A 19,338-nucleotide genomic window follows, 5' to 3' on the forward strand; every position below is an offset into this window, starting at 1 on the left:
TCTAGTCTGGGTGGAGGCTAGTTTGTACCATGTTTCCCTGAAAATAAGAGCCAACCAGAAAATAAGCCCTAGCCTTATTTTCTAGCGTGCTCCTAATGTAAGCCCTATCCCCCAAATAAGCCCCAATTAAGATTGTTATCAGCTCTGGGCAGGTGGGCATGGCCAGCACAGGAGGTGTTGAGCACGCAAGGGCTGATGGTGTCCAGCCAGCCCTCCCAAGCAGAGGCATGTGATCTCGACATATGGCAGCACTAGCAGTAGGTGGAGACAGAGGCATGGGGGGAGGCAGGCAATCCTGATGCGTCATGCAGCTGCCTGCCCACTCTGTCCCACTGTCTCTCAGCTTGCCTGTCGCTGCACTGGGGCAGGAGGTGGTGCATCAGAATTGCCTGCCTCCCCTCCATACCGCTGTCTCTGCCTGCTGCTGCTGCCAGTGCCACTGCCATGAGGACAAGCCACCCACAGCTGTGCTGGGGCAGGCGGCCACATGGTACGTCCAGATCGCAAGACTCCCCCATGCCTTTGCCTCCACCTGCTGCTTGGACAAGTAATCTAGGGCTGCGCAGCCCTAGAGTGTGCTGGCCAAGGGGCTGGCAGGCTGCAGCTGTTGCTGAACACCGTTGGCCCTCATGCACTCATCGACTCTGGGCGCCTAGCTGGGCTGATCACCCTGATACCATGTTTCCCTGGAAATAAGCTATAATGCGTCTTTTGGAGCCAAAAAAAATGTATAAGACTGGGTGTTATTTTCAGAGAGTCAGTGGCTACTGGTTCTAGATAAAAGCCATGATTCAAAAACTGCTGGGCATTTTGGTTTTTGAAAACTTCACATTTAATTAAAAGGCAGTTTTGGTGACCATCCTTAAAGAAGGACATTAATAGCTATGTGACAAGTTGCCTGATTTGTGCCTCTGCCAAGGAAAAACCCCAGGGCTCTTCCAACCAGTGGCTGAGCCAATGGCACCCTGGAAAGAAATCTCCATGGATTTTATAGTAGAACTCCCAGAAAGTTCAGGAAATACAATTATATGGGTTATAACTGATTTGTCTTCCAAGTAGTTGCACTTTGTCCCATGCCAAAAATTCTCTTGGCATATGCGCTAGCCAAGCTCTTTGTGCAACGTGTCTACTGACTGCACAGAGTCCTACAACGCATAACCTCCGATAGGGGGGTGCAATTAACTTCCAAGTTCTGGTAAGCATTCCTAAATCTTCTAGGCACTGATCAAGGGCTTGCCTCCAATCACCAGCCCCAAACCAATAGGCGTGTGAACACAAAAAACTCTGTATTGGAGACTTCCGGTGGTGACGCGACGCCGAAGACAGCTGTTTTCGGGCTGCCCGCTCCGCAGCTGTGTTTTTCCATCGTAAACAGCGCCGATCAGCTGTTTAGATGGATTTGAAGCCCCCTCCTCGGGAGAAGAGGAGGGGGTGAGGCCCCAGGTAGGGGTTGAGCTCTCCGGGGCCGCCTGAGCTGAGAGCTTGGGCGGTTGAAGGATGAGCCCCTCCGAAGCCTGGGTTGCTCCGAGCTGCGCAGCGCCTCTGCTCTGGGATTTTTGGAGCAGAACCAGGCGTTAGCAACCACCCCTGCCAAAAGGAAATACTTTTGATTATCAAGATGCAGGCAGAGCGGCACAGGAGGTCAAGGTGAAGTGGACTCTTTATTTTTACTCTCTAGCTCAATGGATTTTATAGCTTTAAAGTGAAAGTGCGTAATAAGTGAAAGTGGGGGAAGATGGCGGCTAAAACTTCTAAAGCTCTTCGGAATGCGGGGTCTTCCCTGGTGCAAGAGACCTCATTGCAAGCTTTGCTTCCTCCTGCATCTCCCCCGGTATTGACGCTTAAGGATTTACAAGACGCTCTTGGAAAGCATGCACAATTGATGTCTGATATGATGGATGAAAAGTTGAAAAAGCTGGAGGAGAAAATGGAGGAGAAAATGGAGAAATTGGAGAAGAAGATGGAAGAGAAGCTGAGAGCAATGAGGGTGGACATCTTGTCTATGGTTGAATCCGTAGCTGAATGTGTGCAACAGCTGGATGTAAAAGTGGAGGATCTCAGTCAAAAGAACTCTATATTAGAAGCAAAGGTATTAGAAAATGAAAATATAAGGGATAAAATGGACGAAGAATTGAGCCTTGTTCAGTATCATCAGATGCAGTATGCTATTAGAATTAGGGGTTTAAAGGAGAATGGTAAAGAAGATTTAAAGCAGCTGATTTCTGAGGCTCTGGAAGGGGTACTGGGCCAGTCAGCATCTGAAATTGAGGGAAATATGGACAAAGTTTTTCGTGTAAATTCATGGATTGCAAGACAGAGGAAGTTACCCAGAGATGTGGTGGTCTATTTCACAAAGAGAGTAATTAGAGATGAAGTCATTCAAGCTGCTTATGATACTAACTTGGTAGTGGCTGAGCAAGAAGTTTTGGTTTTAAAAGAGATCCCTCCGAAGATCCTAAGGAGAAGGAAAGATTTTGCATTTCTAGTACAGGAACTTAAGAAACGTGATATTAAGTTTAGATGGGAGATTCCAGTTGGATTGGTGGCGACGCACGAAGGTAAAAGATATCGTTTGGTTACTGTGGCTCAGGCACGTGATTTTTATAGTAATGTGTTAAAAGCAACCCCCCTATCATTTTTGGAAGCTGCAAAAGGATACGGTGTGGGAAAGCTTCAAGATGTTGCAGATAGACAGACAGAGGACAATGGTGTTGGAGGGGATCAAGTCACAGTTTCATCGGTTGCTGCAGGAGGCCAGAAGATGACGCGTGCCGCCCTAAGAAGAGCGAGACGAGAGCAAGAGCAAGATCAGCAGAAAGTTACGGAATCTCCAAAGTGTGCTTATAGTGAAGATGTGGGAGGGGAGCGGTCTAAAGAAGTTTTGGGGGTCATGACAGATGTGCTCCAAAAGTTTTGGGGCATTAAGATTGCTGATTAAATTTTTAGATTAGAATGTCAATGGAGATAGAGGAAAAAGAAAGTTTTTTTTTAAAATATTTTACACAATTTAAGATTGATGTTATTTGCTTGCTAGAAAAGTATATTAGGGTTATGGACTTAAAGTATGTGTTGAACTAAGAATGGGTATGTAAGCTCCTAATTAACAATAAGTTGTCTTAGAGATTGCCTAAATCTTTTTTTTTATATACTCTTTTTATTTGAACTTTTATTTGAACTCAAGGATGATTTGGAACTGCGAGATATTTGGTGATACATGCAAGAACTATTTTTGATCATAGCTTAGTCTGGTCGGAGATCATTAAGATCAACAGAGATAGGCGCTTTTGGCGCGTAACTGAGAATTTGTTTGGAAATTAGAGAAAGGTGGGAGAATGCAAATAGCAGGTGAAAGTTTTTTTTTTCTTTTCTTTTTTTTGAAATTAATATGAATAAGGACTGGGATTAAGAAAATTTATTTTGAGTAAAGTTTTTTTTCTGTTTTCCTCTTTCTTTTTTACTTTATTTGTAATATTAATGTTGTTTGTACTCATTTATATGAGCTAGAGAGAGATAGAATTTATAGTTTATTGTTGATAATATAGGGGTGTTTATGTTTTTTGATTTTATACCCTGTATTTAGCTCTGGGAAGTCGGGGGGGGGAGGAGGGAATGGGGGAGAGGGATAGGGAGGGTTGGATAGGGGTGGGGGAGGGGGGATTAAAGTCAAAATGTATTGTAAAACTTTTTAAATAAAAAAACTCTGTATTGGAACAATACATGCTAATTATCAACAGGACAACTGGACAGACTTTTTAACCATTTGTGGGGGTAGCATACAATAATTTGGTACACAGTCGTACAGGGTTCACTCCTTTCAAGGTAGCAATGCAATAAGACATCACTCCCTTGCCTGAGCTACCTTTGAATGATCCCCCTATGCCTTCTTTAAAAGAATGGGTCTCCCAATTATGAAATACCTAGCCAGTTGTGAAGAAGTTCTTTGCAGATTCTAGGGAAGCATACAAAAAGCAAGCTGACAAAAAGTGCATGGAACCAAAACCCTTTTATATCGATGACCACGTTTACCTATCCACCTGATACTTGAAATCTCTGCAACCATTGAAGACGTTAGGACCCAAATATGTAGGTCCCTTCCCCATCAAACTCATTATTAACCCAGTAACAGTGGGACTAGATTTTCCCAAATCCCTTTGACGTATTCACTGCAGTTTGTTAAAGACCAAGATTACCTCCCAATTTACATCTGAATTGCCATCACTGCCTGAGCCTTTAATAATACAAGGGGAGCAACATGTTGAGGTTAAGGATATTTTAGATTCACACAAACATCAGGGAAAGTTTCAACATTTGGTTGTGTGGAAAGATTTTTCTGAATCCCAAAATGAATGGGTTGATCAACACCATGTTCAAGCTGCTAAGCTCCTTAAACAGTTTCATAATCAAATATCCTGATAAACCTAAGTAAGCTGTCAACCCTAACCTCTTTTCACCTTTATTGTGTGTTTTTTTTGTATATATTTTATTGGTATTTTTTAACATAACATAAATCATTCAGCAATTTGTAAACAGTATGTTGTCTGGGTAACATTTGTAAGACAATCTTTAACAATTGATTTCTATAATCTATATTCCATATGTTAATTTCAGTTGATTTCCCCTTTCCCCAAAGTAACTTGTTAGGCATATGGTGTTAGCCTACAATGTTGGGTTGAAAATATATTAACCATAATGCTATGTCTTTAAGTTGTTAATTGGCCAATGGGTGTGTAAGTGTTCTCATGGCCATAAGAGGAAAGCTAGGAACGTAGCTTCTCTCTCTCTCTCTCTCTGAATTCACTGATCTCTACTATTACTGTTTTTGCTCTGCTGTTGGTTTACTACTGTTGTAAACCTGAACTGTGTATTGACCTCTGGACCGGTAAGAAGACTTTGTAGTTTGGATTACTCCTTGGACTGTTGCTATTGTTTATGACCTGGACTGTTTATTTTTGACTGTGCATTTTTGTTCTTACACCACCTCAAAAGTAAACTACTTTTTGTTTTTATAACTCAGTGTATTCTTGTGTGACTCTTGCTACTCTCAGTGCCCTTCCTTGTCTGTGCAACTCTTTGGTAGCACAAGGAGACCTCTGCACAATAAATTCCTTAACATAACTTTCTTTGCAAAACATTAGATTAAAACAATTCTCATTATTTTGATAAACAACAATTAAGTATATAGTTTTTCCAATAATCCTATTTGTCATTTTAGTTGCCTTATCGTAAATCCTGTTACCGTGCTTATTTCAGCTTATTTCTCCCCCCCAAATTCTAAATATTCTTACTAGTGACAATTTTCTCAACAATTAATTACATTCACATTGGTGGATTTAATTCTATTTTTTCCATATAAGCCCTCTCATACTTTTATATTTGTTAATCAATAAGTAAAAAAGTAGAAAGAGAAAAGAAAAGAGGAGAGAGACAAAAAAGAGGGGAAAAAGAAGAAAAAAGAAAAAAAGACAAAAGCACTGAGATACAAAAAATAACATACGACTAAAGATATGTATCCCTCCTAAATTAATATATATTTATTCCCTCAATTTCTTATTCTTTTTTACCATAGCTGAGAATGTATTTAATCTATTTAAACTTTAATCATTCCATTCAGTAAATCTAATCATCTAATCCTTTAACTCTTATTCAAAACAGATTTTTTATGCTTTTCTTATCGTCACATTTAAATAACTAAAACATTTGCTTTGTTTAAATCATTTCAACTTTTTTTTACAGAAAGGAAAAAGGAAAAAAAATTGTATTAATTATAAAAAAAATCATCCCTCTAAGAGTAATATATTCCAAAGTTTTTCCATTTCTTTAGCCATATTCAAACAGAAGTTTCTTATTGTATTAGTTAACAAAAAAAATTCATCTCTAAGATGTTTGAATATGGCTAAAATGGAAACTTTGGAATATATTACCTTTATTGTGTTCTGTTTTGCAGGACTAACATCGCTGTTCATGGGGTAGCATGTCAAGTCCACTGTTCGTACTCTGCTATCCTGCCATTGTGCTGAGGGGGAGGGGAGATGGCATGCTTGTGATTTTTTGCTGCTGCTGTTCACTTGAGATTTAGGGAGGGGGACTGTCTTTGGAGATGGGACGGACTCCTTCCCAGCCGCTTTTCGCTAGGTTCCAAGGCCGTCATGCCCTGATTGTGAAATGTTATCTGCCTAGCACCTCAGCATTCTCAAAACATCTTCTCGGCACCGATTGACTGCCGATGGACTGGTCATGGAGGTTGGGATTGGGAAACCAAAATAATTTATTTGTGCTTTGCGTTGAATCTTTAGATTCTGCCTGATTTTATTTCATCCAGTTTCTCTCAGTAAAAGTTCTTTTGATTCAACTCAATGGATTCAAGAATCTTACTTCCTTGAGAGGGCAGCCTTGGCAGATCTGACAGGCGTAAACAATATGAATCTTACCACACATTCACAACACAAAGAGTATTCCTAATACAGGAAAGAACTTAATATGAAAGAAAGTTAATTGATGCTGCTGCTGTATAGAGTGAATGATATCACTTAGAAAGATGAAATAAGACAAAATATTTAAAACTATACGTGTGTTAATAGCAGAGCCAACAGTGAATTAGGGAGGGGTATGACACTACCTACAGAATTAATAAGAGGACACCAAAATACCTACACAAAATAGAAAATTACAAAATGAACCAAATATATGGTGTATAGGATCAGTATAATGGGAAAGGTTGTTTTGAAAAACATGTTTTGGATAAAAGCATTGGAGAAGAGAATTCATAGGAAGAAAGTAGAACAAAGCAGAAAAATAGAGTGAATATTGAGGAAATGAAAGAAATAACAACTAAAGTACACTATGATGAAATAAGATATGTGACACTAAAAATAATAAAGCACGATCACTTGAAATGAATATTAAAATTATCTTCAGTTCCCAGAGTTCAATGGTGGGTTGTTTGCTAAAATCATCTGAATACAATTTTGTTAATCACTTCACAGATAATTCATTATCTCTTTGTCTCTCCATCCCTCCATGGCATTTTATATACACAAATCATCTTTTCTTGTTATCCAGTGTCTCTGTGTAGCAGCAAAAGTCCCCAGAAAATGATTGAGAATGGAATATTTTAGGCCCCAGATCTGATTCATACCAATCTCCTTTGCATCTCATTTTATTAGCAGATAGAACCCATGTTTATTTCTATCCTTTTTTTCTTTCATTTCTAGTTTTATTTTGTTTCACTGATAATATTTCTGAGATCTCTTGTGTGTTTTGGGTTGCTGTCCAACTTGCATACTTTTTTTTGTCCTAGAGAGAATGCTTATGACAAGGAGGAAGAACAGCCAGTCATAGAGCCTGGTACAGAGGATGAGAGGAAGGAAGAGGTTACTGGGCAGATCAATGCCAGGTACTAGGATCATGACCTCAGTAACATCTTCAACATTTCTTGAAACAACTAACAAACCTTTGCAGTATTATAATATATTGTTAGAATGTGCATTTTACTAAAATTAAACCCACACATAATATCTCATGGTACATATATTGATTTGCAACCAGACTTAATTATGGTTAAATTATACCCACATACAATAGTCATGAATGTCTTGTTCCATTGGTTTCAATATTTTTACTTTACCATAATTAAATTAGAAAAAAGACCTGTTTCTTAGTTGTGTGTTCTTTTTAACAAAACAAAAATAATGGAAGAAAGTTACATTTCCTGAATTCCTCAGCATAACTAGGACAGAAGCTTACCAGAGTCAGGATGTTTCCCTCTTCTCTTTTTCATCTGATGTTTGGTTTGGTTTGTTTTTTAATTCTTCATCTCTAATAGAGCTCCATTATCAGAGCAATTATGGTGCTGCAAACCTCCCAACTTTGCAAACTTTACTTCTATGGTGATAGCAGAGGGGAACAGCCTAATATTCTTTAGCTTTTGCAATACCTTCACAGAAACCTTTTTGAAATTTTTTTGAAGGGGGTATTTAATATAAACCACTATTTAGTAGGAAACTACTAAATATATTTCTCTCAAATACTGTGTCAGCTAACACCATCTAAATGTTAGGAGTTATTTTCTGGAATTCTCAAGTATTTCTAGGTGGGAAAGGCAAACTTACAGATGAATACAGATGAATACCACAGTGGAATCATTTGGGGAAGTTTTCTTCAAGGGCATGAATAGATATCATAGTTTCAATAAACACCAGTGTGCCCATGGTACTTTCTACCTGACCTTTATATTTAATTTTTGAAAATCCCTTTTTATATAAAATTGATATGGGAAGCTGATATTTAACAAAACAAAGTGTTATCCTTTATAATGATTAAAATAAAAGAATAGCTACAGCCTAGTGGTTACTTTTGACCTTCCAGCCCTATGATTCTATGTTCCAGAAGAAACCTTCCAAAAAAATTACCAGTTTCCTTACTGGAAAGTACTTTGTGATTTGTCTACAGCATGGGTTGGACACTATGGCCCTTTTATGACTTGTGGACATCAACTCTTCAACCCCACCTCTGACCTACAGATACATATTACAAGAGACATTTTTTGAAATGGCTATCTTCAGTACATAGATGTTTTATAAAAATGTCCATAACATAGTTTAAAAAAAATTAAAAATTGCTAATTCTAACAAGAGTTCTCTCTCTTTCTGATAGATAAGAAAGTATATAACTAAATTTCTACTATAGTTATTTCTCTTTGCTTTTAGCATAATCTCTTTTTTGAAATACTTGTATAATACTTGTATAATTTTCTCTTCTTTTTCTACCTTTCTTTATCTTTTCAATCCAGTGGTTTCTCAGAAATACAGAAGGTTAAACATGGTCCACAGAATTATGATACTTCAGTCATCTCAGGTGTTATTTCTCAGGATGAAAGACCTCCCAGGAATTGTAGAACAAATATTTCCAGGAGCTCATCATCCATTAATTCAGTTGCTTTGCATCCTTTTTCTCATCATTCATCACTCTCCTCACCTGTCTTCAAAATGACTTCCCAAAATTCATCATGTGTTACTTCAAAGGCATCTCCAAATACTGAGAAATTACCTTATGTACCATATAGCCCCTTTCACCTCTTCTCTTATGATGTTGAAGACCCTCAAACAGCAATGAAAGAAAAGGAAGCAGAAGAGTTCAGAGAAAACAGGTAATGGTCTCTCTCTCTCTCTCTCTCTCTCTCTCTCTCTCTCTCTCTCTCTCTCTCTCTGTGTGTGTGTGTGTGTGTGTACATACATATACATATACACACACACGTATACACACACTATTCTAACTTTGTCAAATGCTGGGCATCCTTGTGAAAGTTTGCCTAAAACCAAGCATGATTCTCAAATACATTATACTCAATATGCTGTCAAGCATTCTCTTATTTACATACCAGGGAACTGTGGTATGAGATGGTATTTAAAGTCCTATTATGTGGATGTTACACCAACTCACAAATATCAGTCAGAGTGATTCATATTTACTAGTAGCAGACAAATAGGTATGATCATAACAATGTCTATTCCAGGTAAGATTCATATCTATATAATAAATCATATTCATGGCCTTCTACTGTATAAGACTAATAGCATAATAATACCTGAAATTTAGCAATAATTTTCCAAATGTAGTTGAAATAGTATAACGGTGTACTTTATCTAATTACATAGATTTTTTTCTTTTTTTAAGTATAAATCAGCCAAGGTAATTTTGGATTTGGACAGTCTCTAAATTTAATATAAATAATAATTGCAGATTTGTTCATTATTCTCCTAAAGGAAAAGGAAATTATGCTTTGTTACATGCAGATATGCTATTATTTCACATTGGATTTGAAATACCAACTTGTGAAATGCCAACATGAAGCATTAGTCAAGTATTGCCAAGATATTTAATTACAAAATAACTATAATAACACTAAAACATTGAGGATTTTTACCTCAATGATGGATGGTTCCATGATTATCTAAAAGAGTATATAAATAAAAAAATCATTCTATTTGATGATAGTAGTGGCAAACTTCAATAATAAGCAATATTTAATTTAAACAGATAAATAGAATGGCCACAGGCTGGCAAAAAAGCAGTGGGAGCAGAAGTGACTTCCGACTTTCTGCCAGCTTCTCCATTGCCTTTGTTTGTAGGAAGCTGGGAGAAAGCACATGACTACAACAATCACATGACTACAAGAATGCTAAAACGGCTGCAACTTTTCAAATAGAACTAGCCTGAACATGATGGAAATTTTAATTCCACAAGAGTAATGGATTCAGGAGAGCTTCCACTGACGTCAGCTAGGTCAGACTCGGGGAATTGTTTCTCTCTTCCCCCACGTCTGAATTCTACCAGCTGGTGGGTCCAAATGGACTGAATGCTGCCCTGTAGGGGTGGCCCCCAATGGGCAAATGTCTGAGGACTGTGGCTAGGTGGTAGCCAGACCGCTGGTCCCAATAGAGCCCCTGGAATCTGCAGGAAGAAAGGCGGACCACACTTTGCATTCCGCCATTAGCAGCTGTTTGGTGGAGGCAGGAGAACGGCAATTGAAAGAGCAAGCAGCTGTTCTGGGTGAGGATTTTCCTTTCACTCTCCCTACAAGCCAAGATCTTTAGTGGAAAGCACCTTCCCAGCCCTTGAAAGCAAAGCCTTACTATTAGGGAATTAGAAGCAGCTGTTTAAGCTTCTTGGCTAAGTGAAAACTTTACTTTGTTACAAGGCTGTCTGTGACGTAAGACTTTGGGAAGCTTTTGTTTTGATAGAACTGGGCATTTTTTGTTGAAAGCCAGCACAACTTCTATTTTTCCCTTTTTTCCCCTCTCTTTTTATTTTTATTTTTATATTTTTTAAAAACCTTTTAAAATCGAAAGTTATATATAAATTCTTCTCGTCTCTCGGCAAAAAGGGTGGGAATGGACAGTTAGTGCCATCTACTGGCAAAATTTAAAAACTACATTCATCTTCCCTCAATGGAGTTATCTATGCCTGAAACTTGGCTGTTTGCCCAGACATTCCTTTGAAGGGAGCTGGAGACTTTGTTGCAGAAAAATAGACTCCCTGCTCTTTTTTTTCTTTTTGGCCTCTGGTGTGTTTCTATTGTTCTCAAGATAGACTATTGCCTAAACAAGTTGAAAATTTTGGACTCCCTTGGATTATAAATATAGATAAGCCTGGAATCCTTATCATTGGTTTTTGAATATAATTTTCTGGATTCTATTTTGACAATTTTACTTGTTTTACTACATTTTACTTATTTTTATTACCTACTTTTACCATTTTTTTATTTTAATTTTTGTCTTTGTTGTCTTTTATTTTTTCCCTTTTTGTGTGCCTTCTCCATTTTTTTCTTTTTTTTTCTTTTTCTTTTCTCATTTTTATGCTTCTTTTTTAATCCCCCCACTTTTTTGCCCTACTATTTTTTGCTACCCTTCCATTGGGGGGGATTTTCATATTTCTTAATATTTGTACTACTTTTTTTTAAAATCCCATTTATATCCCACCCTTCTCCGAAGACTCAGGGTGGCTTACAATCTAAGCACAAATCAATGTGCTTAGCAATAGCCTTCATTCTATGTATATGCCTGCTTATTAGGGCTTTCGGGGGGCCCCCAAGCAGCATTATTACAAAGTCAGCTTATTGCCCCCAACAATCTGGGTCCTCATTTTATCTACCTCGGAAGGATGGAAGGCTGAGTCAACCTTGAGCCTGGTGGGATGCGAACCTGCACTAATTGCAGGCAGCTGGTGTTACTTAAGGAGGCATTAGCCCACTACTCCACCACTTTTATGGTTCTTCTCTCCTAACCATTAGGAGACTATTGGATTATAAAATCTGTATTGCGCAGAGATACCATACATCTTGAAGACAAAGATGAGTACTTCTAACTTATCCAAACTTGGAAAAAAAGGCTCTTCTGCCCCGGCTTCAACTTCTGCAAGCCCAGTCTACCACAAACCAATTACTACAATGTTAGAACAGGAGAAGACCAATACCCAACAGAAGGACACGCAAGCAATTCTACAAGCAATCCAGTATGCTAATGCTGCCCAGTCTGCTACAGCATCTAAAAATCATGAAGAATTGAAAAGTGATTTAGAAAAAATGAACCAAAGAATTATTAATATAGACTCAAATGGAAGAATTTAAAAAGACAATTGCAGAAAATCAACAAAGAATCCAAAAAATGGAACACAAGTCAATGGAGGTGGACCAGAAACTGGTAGACCTGAAAGATGAAAACCAAAAACTGATGCAAATTAATGGAGAACTGGAAGATTCTTTGGCTGTTATAGAAATGGAGCGAGCATCATACTTTTTAAGATTTCAAAATATACAGGAAGACAAGGAAGAGGATCCTTTAGAACTGATGACAGAGTTGCTGGCAGACGTACTCGGATTTGGGAAGTCACAAATGGCAGGGGAAATGGACCAGGTATATCGTGTTAACTCCAACTATGCTAGAAGAAATAAGGTGCCCAGAGAAGTGCATGTCAGATTTTTAAAAAGAGCTACAAGAGATGAGATCCCGAGAAAAGTAAGAGATGAACCGCTGAAATACAAAGAAAAAGAAATTGTGGTTCTCAAGCAAATCCCTAGAAGGATAAGAGAGGCTCGAAGAGAGTAACACTTTTTAACTAAGAAACTTGTTGAAAAAGGAGTGAACTTCAGATGGTTGATTCCAGAAGGGATCTTAATCTACTGGGATACGAAAAGATACAGATTGGATACTTAAAACATTGGAGTTCTTTGATAGCCACAGAGCCTTTCTGGAGAGAGATGACTTGGAATCCAAGAAACAAGACGAAGCGCAAGTGGAAAGTGAGACAGATCAAAGAGTAAGAGAAGAAACCAAAGACACTAAAACTACATACTCCTATCCAGAAGAGGGTGCAAGACCAAGAGACCAGAGGCAGATAAGATCGACTAGGAGATTAAGACCCAGATATAATTGAAAAAGTTGGAAGAAATTGGGATTTTATCAATAAATATCAATGGCTTAAACTCTCCCTCCAAAAGGAGGAAAATGTTTACATGTTTACAAAAATTAAAAATGGATATAATTTGTCTTCAAGAAACCCATATTAAGAGACAACATATCAAAATGTTAGAACACCCAAAAATCGGCAAACTTTACAGCGTCATCTCAAAAGAAAAGAGGAGTAGCTTTTTATATCAAAGAAAAGATGATGCCTAAAACAAATTTATGCAGATGATGAGGGGAGAATTTTAATGGTTGAAATTATGATGGACCAAAAGCAGATATTAATGATTAGAATATATGCACCTAATGACAAACAAGAACAATTTTATCTTGAACTATATAAGAAAATATTACTCAAATTACCAAAACCTTTGTATAATGGGAGACTTTAATGCAATAGTAGATGGAACCTTGGACTATAAAAGTGCTAAACAAGGACAGAAAGGAGGAAATTTACTACCTAAAGCATTTTCAAAAATGATAGAAGAATTTAGTATTTTAGATATATGGCGAGAGAAAAACCCAGAGAAACTACAATATACATTTTACTCGAATAAACATAAATCATGGTCAAGAATTGACATGATATGGATGTCGTTGGACCTGAAACTGATGATCCAAGAGGCGGAAATTGAAACCAATGACTGGGCAGACCACAATCCAATAAAAATGATATGGAAAGGAATTAAGAAACCTAGATGGTCCCTAAATACATTGATAATGAAGGACAAAGAATTCCTGCAATTAGCAATAAAGGAAATGGAATTTTTCTTTAAAATCAATAAGAAGGAAGAAACATCACTTCAAAATGTTTGGGACACTGCCAAAGCATACTTTAGAGGCCTGGCCATAACTTATATTGCTAAGAAGAACAAAGAAAAGAAACAACTACAATTAAAGCTGAGGGAGGAACTTAGAAAACTAGAACTAGAATTACAAATAGATCCAGATAAACTAATACTCAAGAAACAAATGGAAATAATAAAGCACAAATTAAATTTAGCTGAGATGGAATTAATGGTTCAAGAGATCAAACGGGCCAAACAGAACTTTTTGGAAAATGCTAACAAGCCGGGAAAATGGCTAGCATATAGATTGAGAAAGGAAAAAGAAAAGAAAATAATAAAGAAACTCCAAGATACAAAAGGAGAAATACAGTTTCAAAATGATGCAATGAGAAAAATTGTGAAAGAATATTATGAGACACTTTATAAAGCAAAGGAAATTTCTAAGGAAAAAATAGGAGCAGTATTTAATAAAAGCAAATCTACCGAAAATTCCTCAGAATATCTGAAATATATTGAACAAACCAATAACAATGATGGAGACTATAGAAGCTATAAAAAGGCAAAAAAAGGACAAGACTCCGGGGCCAGACAGACTGCCTGCAGAATACCACATTGCGTTACAAAACGTGCTTACTCCAATCTTGAAATAACTTTGTAATGAAACTCTTCTGAAAACCAAAATACCAAAGACATAGACTGAAGCTAATATCACTTTAATTCCCAAAGAAGATGTAGATTTGATACATATAAAAAAATATAGACCAATTTCATTGCTAAATGTAGACTATAAACTTTTCGCTTCGATAATGGCAGAAAGAATTAAGAAATTTTTGATTGAATTTATACACACATATCAAAATGGCTTTCTGCCTAAAAGACAGATAAAAAACAATTTAAGAACAATCTTAGATGTTTTAGAGTATTATGAGGCCCACCCAGGCAAACAGATGGCTTTGATATTTCGTGATGCGCAAAAGGCGTTTGATAACTTAAATTGGCAATTTATGTTTCAGCAACTTTTGGAAATGGATTTTGGAGAAAACTTCATGAATGCAATTTATGATAAACAGACTGCTAGAGTAATTATAAATGGAGACCATACAGAAAACTTTGATATTATTAAAGGGCACAAGACAAGGATGTCCTTTATCACCATTGCTATTCATATTAACATTGGAAGTATTGAACAGAAATATTAGACAAGACTTTGAGATCAAAGGACTGGAGATAAAGGGTGAAAAATATAAATTGCAGGCATTCGCGTATGACTTGGTCTTTATACTGGAAGAACCTCTGGAAACAAGCACAAAACTAACCACAATAGAACAATATGGTGAGGTCGCAGGCCTGATAATAAACAGTGAAAAGACCAAAGTTTTGACAAAGAACTTAACAGAAAAACAGAAAATGTAACTTGCAAGAAAAACAAATCTTCAAATAGTTAAAAAAGTTAAATACTTGGAAATTTATTTAACAGCAAGATGTATAACACTGAAAGAGGACAACTATACAAAACTATTAAAACAAATAAAACTGGACTTAGAAAAATCTCCAACTGTCAATATTGGGGAGAATAGCTACAGTTAAAATGAATATCTTACCAAAAATACTCTTTTTATTTCAAACCATTCCAGTAAAATTAGAAAAAGCCTTCTTTGATGAACTGAATACCATAATTTTGAAATTTGTTTGGCAAGGGAAGAAAGCACGAATTAAAGTGAAATTGCTACAGGACATTAGAGAAAGGGGAGGATTTGGACTTGCAGACTGGAAGTTATATTACCAAGCAGCTATTTTAATGTGGATTAAAGAATGGATAACACTTAGAGACAAAAGATTACTATACCTAGAGGGGCATAACCTGCAGATTGGCTGGCATGCCTTTCTGTGGTATGGAAAGAATAAAGCAAATAGATATTTTCAGAACCATGCTATAAGAAATGCACTTCTCTTAGAATGGGGAAAAACAAAAGAAAAAAATTATACTAAGATACCTGAATGGCTCTCAACAATGGAAGCTTTTGCTTACCCAAACTTAATTAACTATGATAAACTTGTAACATATAAAGACTTACTGGATAATGAAGGAAGATTGAAATCTAGACAAGACGTACAACAAGGTATTGACTTACCATGGTGGCCATATCTACAAATTTTTATTTATTTTTATTTATTTTAATTCCATTTATATCCCGCCCTTCTCCTAAGACTCAGGGTGGCTTACAAGCTTAGCAGTAGCCTTCATTGTATGTATATGCCTGCTTATTAGGGCTTTCACACACACCCCAAGCGGCATTATTACAAAGTCAGCAATCTGGGTCCTCTCATTTTACCTACCTCGGAAGGATGGAAGGCTGAGTCAACCTTGAGCCTGGTGGGACGCGAACCTGCACTAATTGCAGGCAGCTGGTGTTACTTAAGGAGGCATTAGCCCACTGCTCCACCAATTCAATCGAGATATGAAAAAGACATGAAAGTAATGGGGCTCTATATAAGGAACAGACAGAACTTGATCTTACATTGTTAAAAACAGATGAAAAACTGATTAAAAAACTCTATAAGTTTAAGTTTATTATATTTGTATACCGCCCTTCTCCCGAAGGACTCAGGGCGGTGAACAGGGCACATATAAAATACCAAGTACAAAAGTTAAAATAGAATTAAATATAAACCCGAGCTAAAACAATAAATAATAGTATAAAAAACCGCAATAAAAACCCCAACACATCCCCCATCAGGCCAGGCCGGCTTGTTCAAATAAATAGGTCTTCTATAGATTACTGCTTAACTTAAAGATGGAGGAGGAACAAGTTAAAGAAAAAATGATAATATGGGCAAAAAATGTTGGTCATAATATAGAGCTTGAAGAATGGGAAAAGCTATGGGATAGAAATATTAGATTAAACAAAGCTGTATCATATAAAGAAAATTTGTATAAAATGTTTTATAGATAGCACATGACACCAGTGAGACTAGCTAAAATGTTTAAAAATACTTCAAATGTTTGTTGGAAATGTAAGCAAAGACCAGGTACTTATTATCATATCTGGTGGACAGGTCCTAAAGCAAAAAGGTTTTGGCTTAAGATACATGTATGGTTAGAGAAGATGATTAAAAAACAAATAGAATTTAAACCAGAATTGTTTCTCTTAGGAATGATAGGCCCTAATTATGATTAGGAGAGCGGATACTTAATGTTACATGTATTGACAGCAGCGAGAATTATGTATGCCCAATATTGGAAAAATTAAAAGTCACCGACTGAAGAAGTATTAATTAAGAAAATATTGGATTGTGCAGAAATGGATTTATTAACCTTAGAGATTAAAGAGAAAGAACATTCAGTTTATTACAGAACTTGGAATAAATTTTATCAATGGCTAGATAAACGAGTTAGAGAGAAAGGAATGTGATATGCAACTTTGAATTTATTTGACTAAGAATGTTATCATACATTGAAAATTTAGTATTGTTTTTGATAATTTATGATATCTATCAGTGTTATTGTTAGCCTCATTATCTTTATTTATATATATTTACTCAGACAACATGCTGTTTGCCAAATATTGAATGTTATTGGGGGAAACCCCAACCCTTACCCTTACCCTTTCCTCTACCCTATCCCAAATCCCCATTTCCCTACCTTCCTTTTTAACCCTATAAAAACTAATAGGTTTTTTTTTAAAAAAAGAGTAATGGATTCAAGATATTTTATGAAACCTTTAAATTAGCAGATTTTAGATAACTTAATTCAAAAATTGTCAGAATATAATGTCCCTTTAGGCTAATCTAAGGGTACAAATATAATACAGTGAGTTTCTTTAGTATCACAGGGTTGTTATTGTGGGGAAAATAGAAGGAGGAAGGAGTACAGTATTACGTATATTTGCTGTCTTAAGTTACTTGAAAAGTAATAAAGCCAGGATTAAAAATTAAATATTGATAACAAATAATTTAAATGTTTAACTACCTATATTTAAGCTTGTGCTGTTTTTGTGACATTTACTATGAATTTCCAAGTTGAAATCTGCATGTACGTATTATTCAATACCTCTTATCTGATCAAGTTCATTATTTGAGTGTACTGAATGTGCACAAGACTTCTTCTAAATTTGATGAGCTATCTTCTGTCTTCCTTATACATCCATTATGGAGTAGAACATCTAAAATGGACTAATATGAGCGATCTGAAACATATAGGTCAATACAATAGTCTTCTTTATTGCCCCATTGAGGCCAATGTGAACTAATGATTGAAACTGCAATCTGGATTGAGTATTAGATGAGGTTTTCAGATAATACCTAGCAATCCATGGAATGGGATTCATTATAAAATAGTGTGTCCATCTGATTTGGAGGTTTTCAATCAGGCTATTTAGCCATCTGCTCAAAATGCTTTAGCAGATCTTGCACTGAGCAAGAGATAGAATTACATGACATTTGAGAATTACAGGTTATATGAGATTACTCTATGATGATATGATTCTGATGCAATCTAATAATTGACTATACACTGAATGAGTTTGACAATAAATCTGTGTACAGATAATAATAATAATATAATAATAATAATAATAACAACAACCTTTGAGGTCTTTTAGTCCAACACCCTGCTCAGGTAGGAAACATTACACCATTTCCGACAAATGAGTCCTACGGGAATAGGGCGGTATAGAAGTCAAAATAATAAATAAATAAATGGTAAGTCTCTTCTTAAAAACTTCCAGTGTTGGAGCATTCACGACTTCTGGAGGCAGGTTGTTCCACTGATTAATTTTTCTGTCAGGAAATTTCTGCTTAGTTCTAGGTTGCTCCTCTCCTTGATTAATTTCCATCCATTGCTTCTTGTCCTGCCTTCAGGTGCTTTGGAGAATAGCTTGACTCCCTCTTCTTTGTGGCAACCCCTGAGATATTGGAACACTGCTATCATGTCACCCCTCATCCTTTTCTTCATTAAACTAGACATAGTATAGCACCATAATACAGTATGGGGCTTAAAAGTGCAAAAGTGTAATCAAGTGCAAATGGTTGTGGAATCTTTTAGAACTGCTGAAAGGACTGTGTTGTAGACAGGATATAGGTGGCTTTGTATTCCTCCCCCTCTGTTGATGGAGGGCTGTTCAGTTCTAACATAGATGGGCTCTTTATCCCTCTTTCAAACCAGTAATCCTCTGTATAAAAAATGTGGACTTTGCTGTCTTCAAAAGAACGAACTTTGTCTTTTAAATGCAGATTGGACCACTGAGTGTTGTCCTGATGGGTTTGTTGTCCTATGTTGTGCCATGCATTTGTGAAGTGGTTTGTTTTTTCAGCAATTCCAAGATTCCACAACCATTTGCATTCTGATTCAGATTAGGGACGCGGTGGCTCAGTGGGTTAAGACGCTGAGCTTGTCGATCAGAAGGTCAGCAGTTTGGCGGGTCGAATCCCAAGTGCCGCTTAACAGAGTGAGCGCCTGTTACTCGTCCCAGCTTCTGCCAACCTAGCAGTTCGAAAGCACGTAAAAATGCAAGTAGAAAAATAGGGACCACTACGGTGGGAAGGTAACAGCGTTCCATGCGCCTTTGGCATCTAGTCATGCCAGCCACATG

The 19,338-nt window shown here is 36.8% G+C and overlaps 1 protein-coding gene across 2 annotated transcripts in view; it reads left to right on the plus strand.

The window, feature by feature from the left end:
* FHOD3 (formin homology 2 domain containing 3) overlaps window positions 1-19,338 on the plus strand; it is a 370,562-nt gene that overhangs the window by 194,109 nt on the left and 157,115 nt on the right. For both annotated transcript variants that reach the window (XM_081344817.1, XM_081344818.1), the window contains exons 11-12: window positions 7,298-7,393; window positions 8,789-9,145. In XM_081344817.1, the coding sequence (XP_081200943.1) occupies window positions 7,298-7,393; window positions 8,789-9,145 (453 nt within the window). The remainder of the gene's footprint in view (window positions 1-7,297; window positions 7,394-8,788; window positions 9,146-19,338) is intronic.

The sequence above is a fragment of the Vipera berus genome (genome assembly GCF_964194415.1).
Source record: "Vipera berus genome assembly, chromosome: Z".
NCBI lineage: Eukaryota > Metazoa > Chordata > Lepidosauria > Squamata > Viperidae > Vipera > Vipera berus.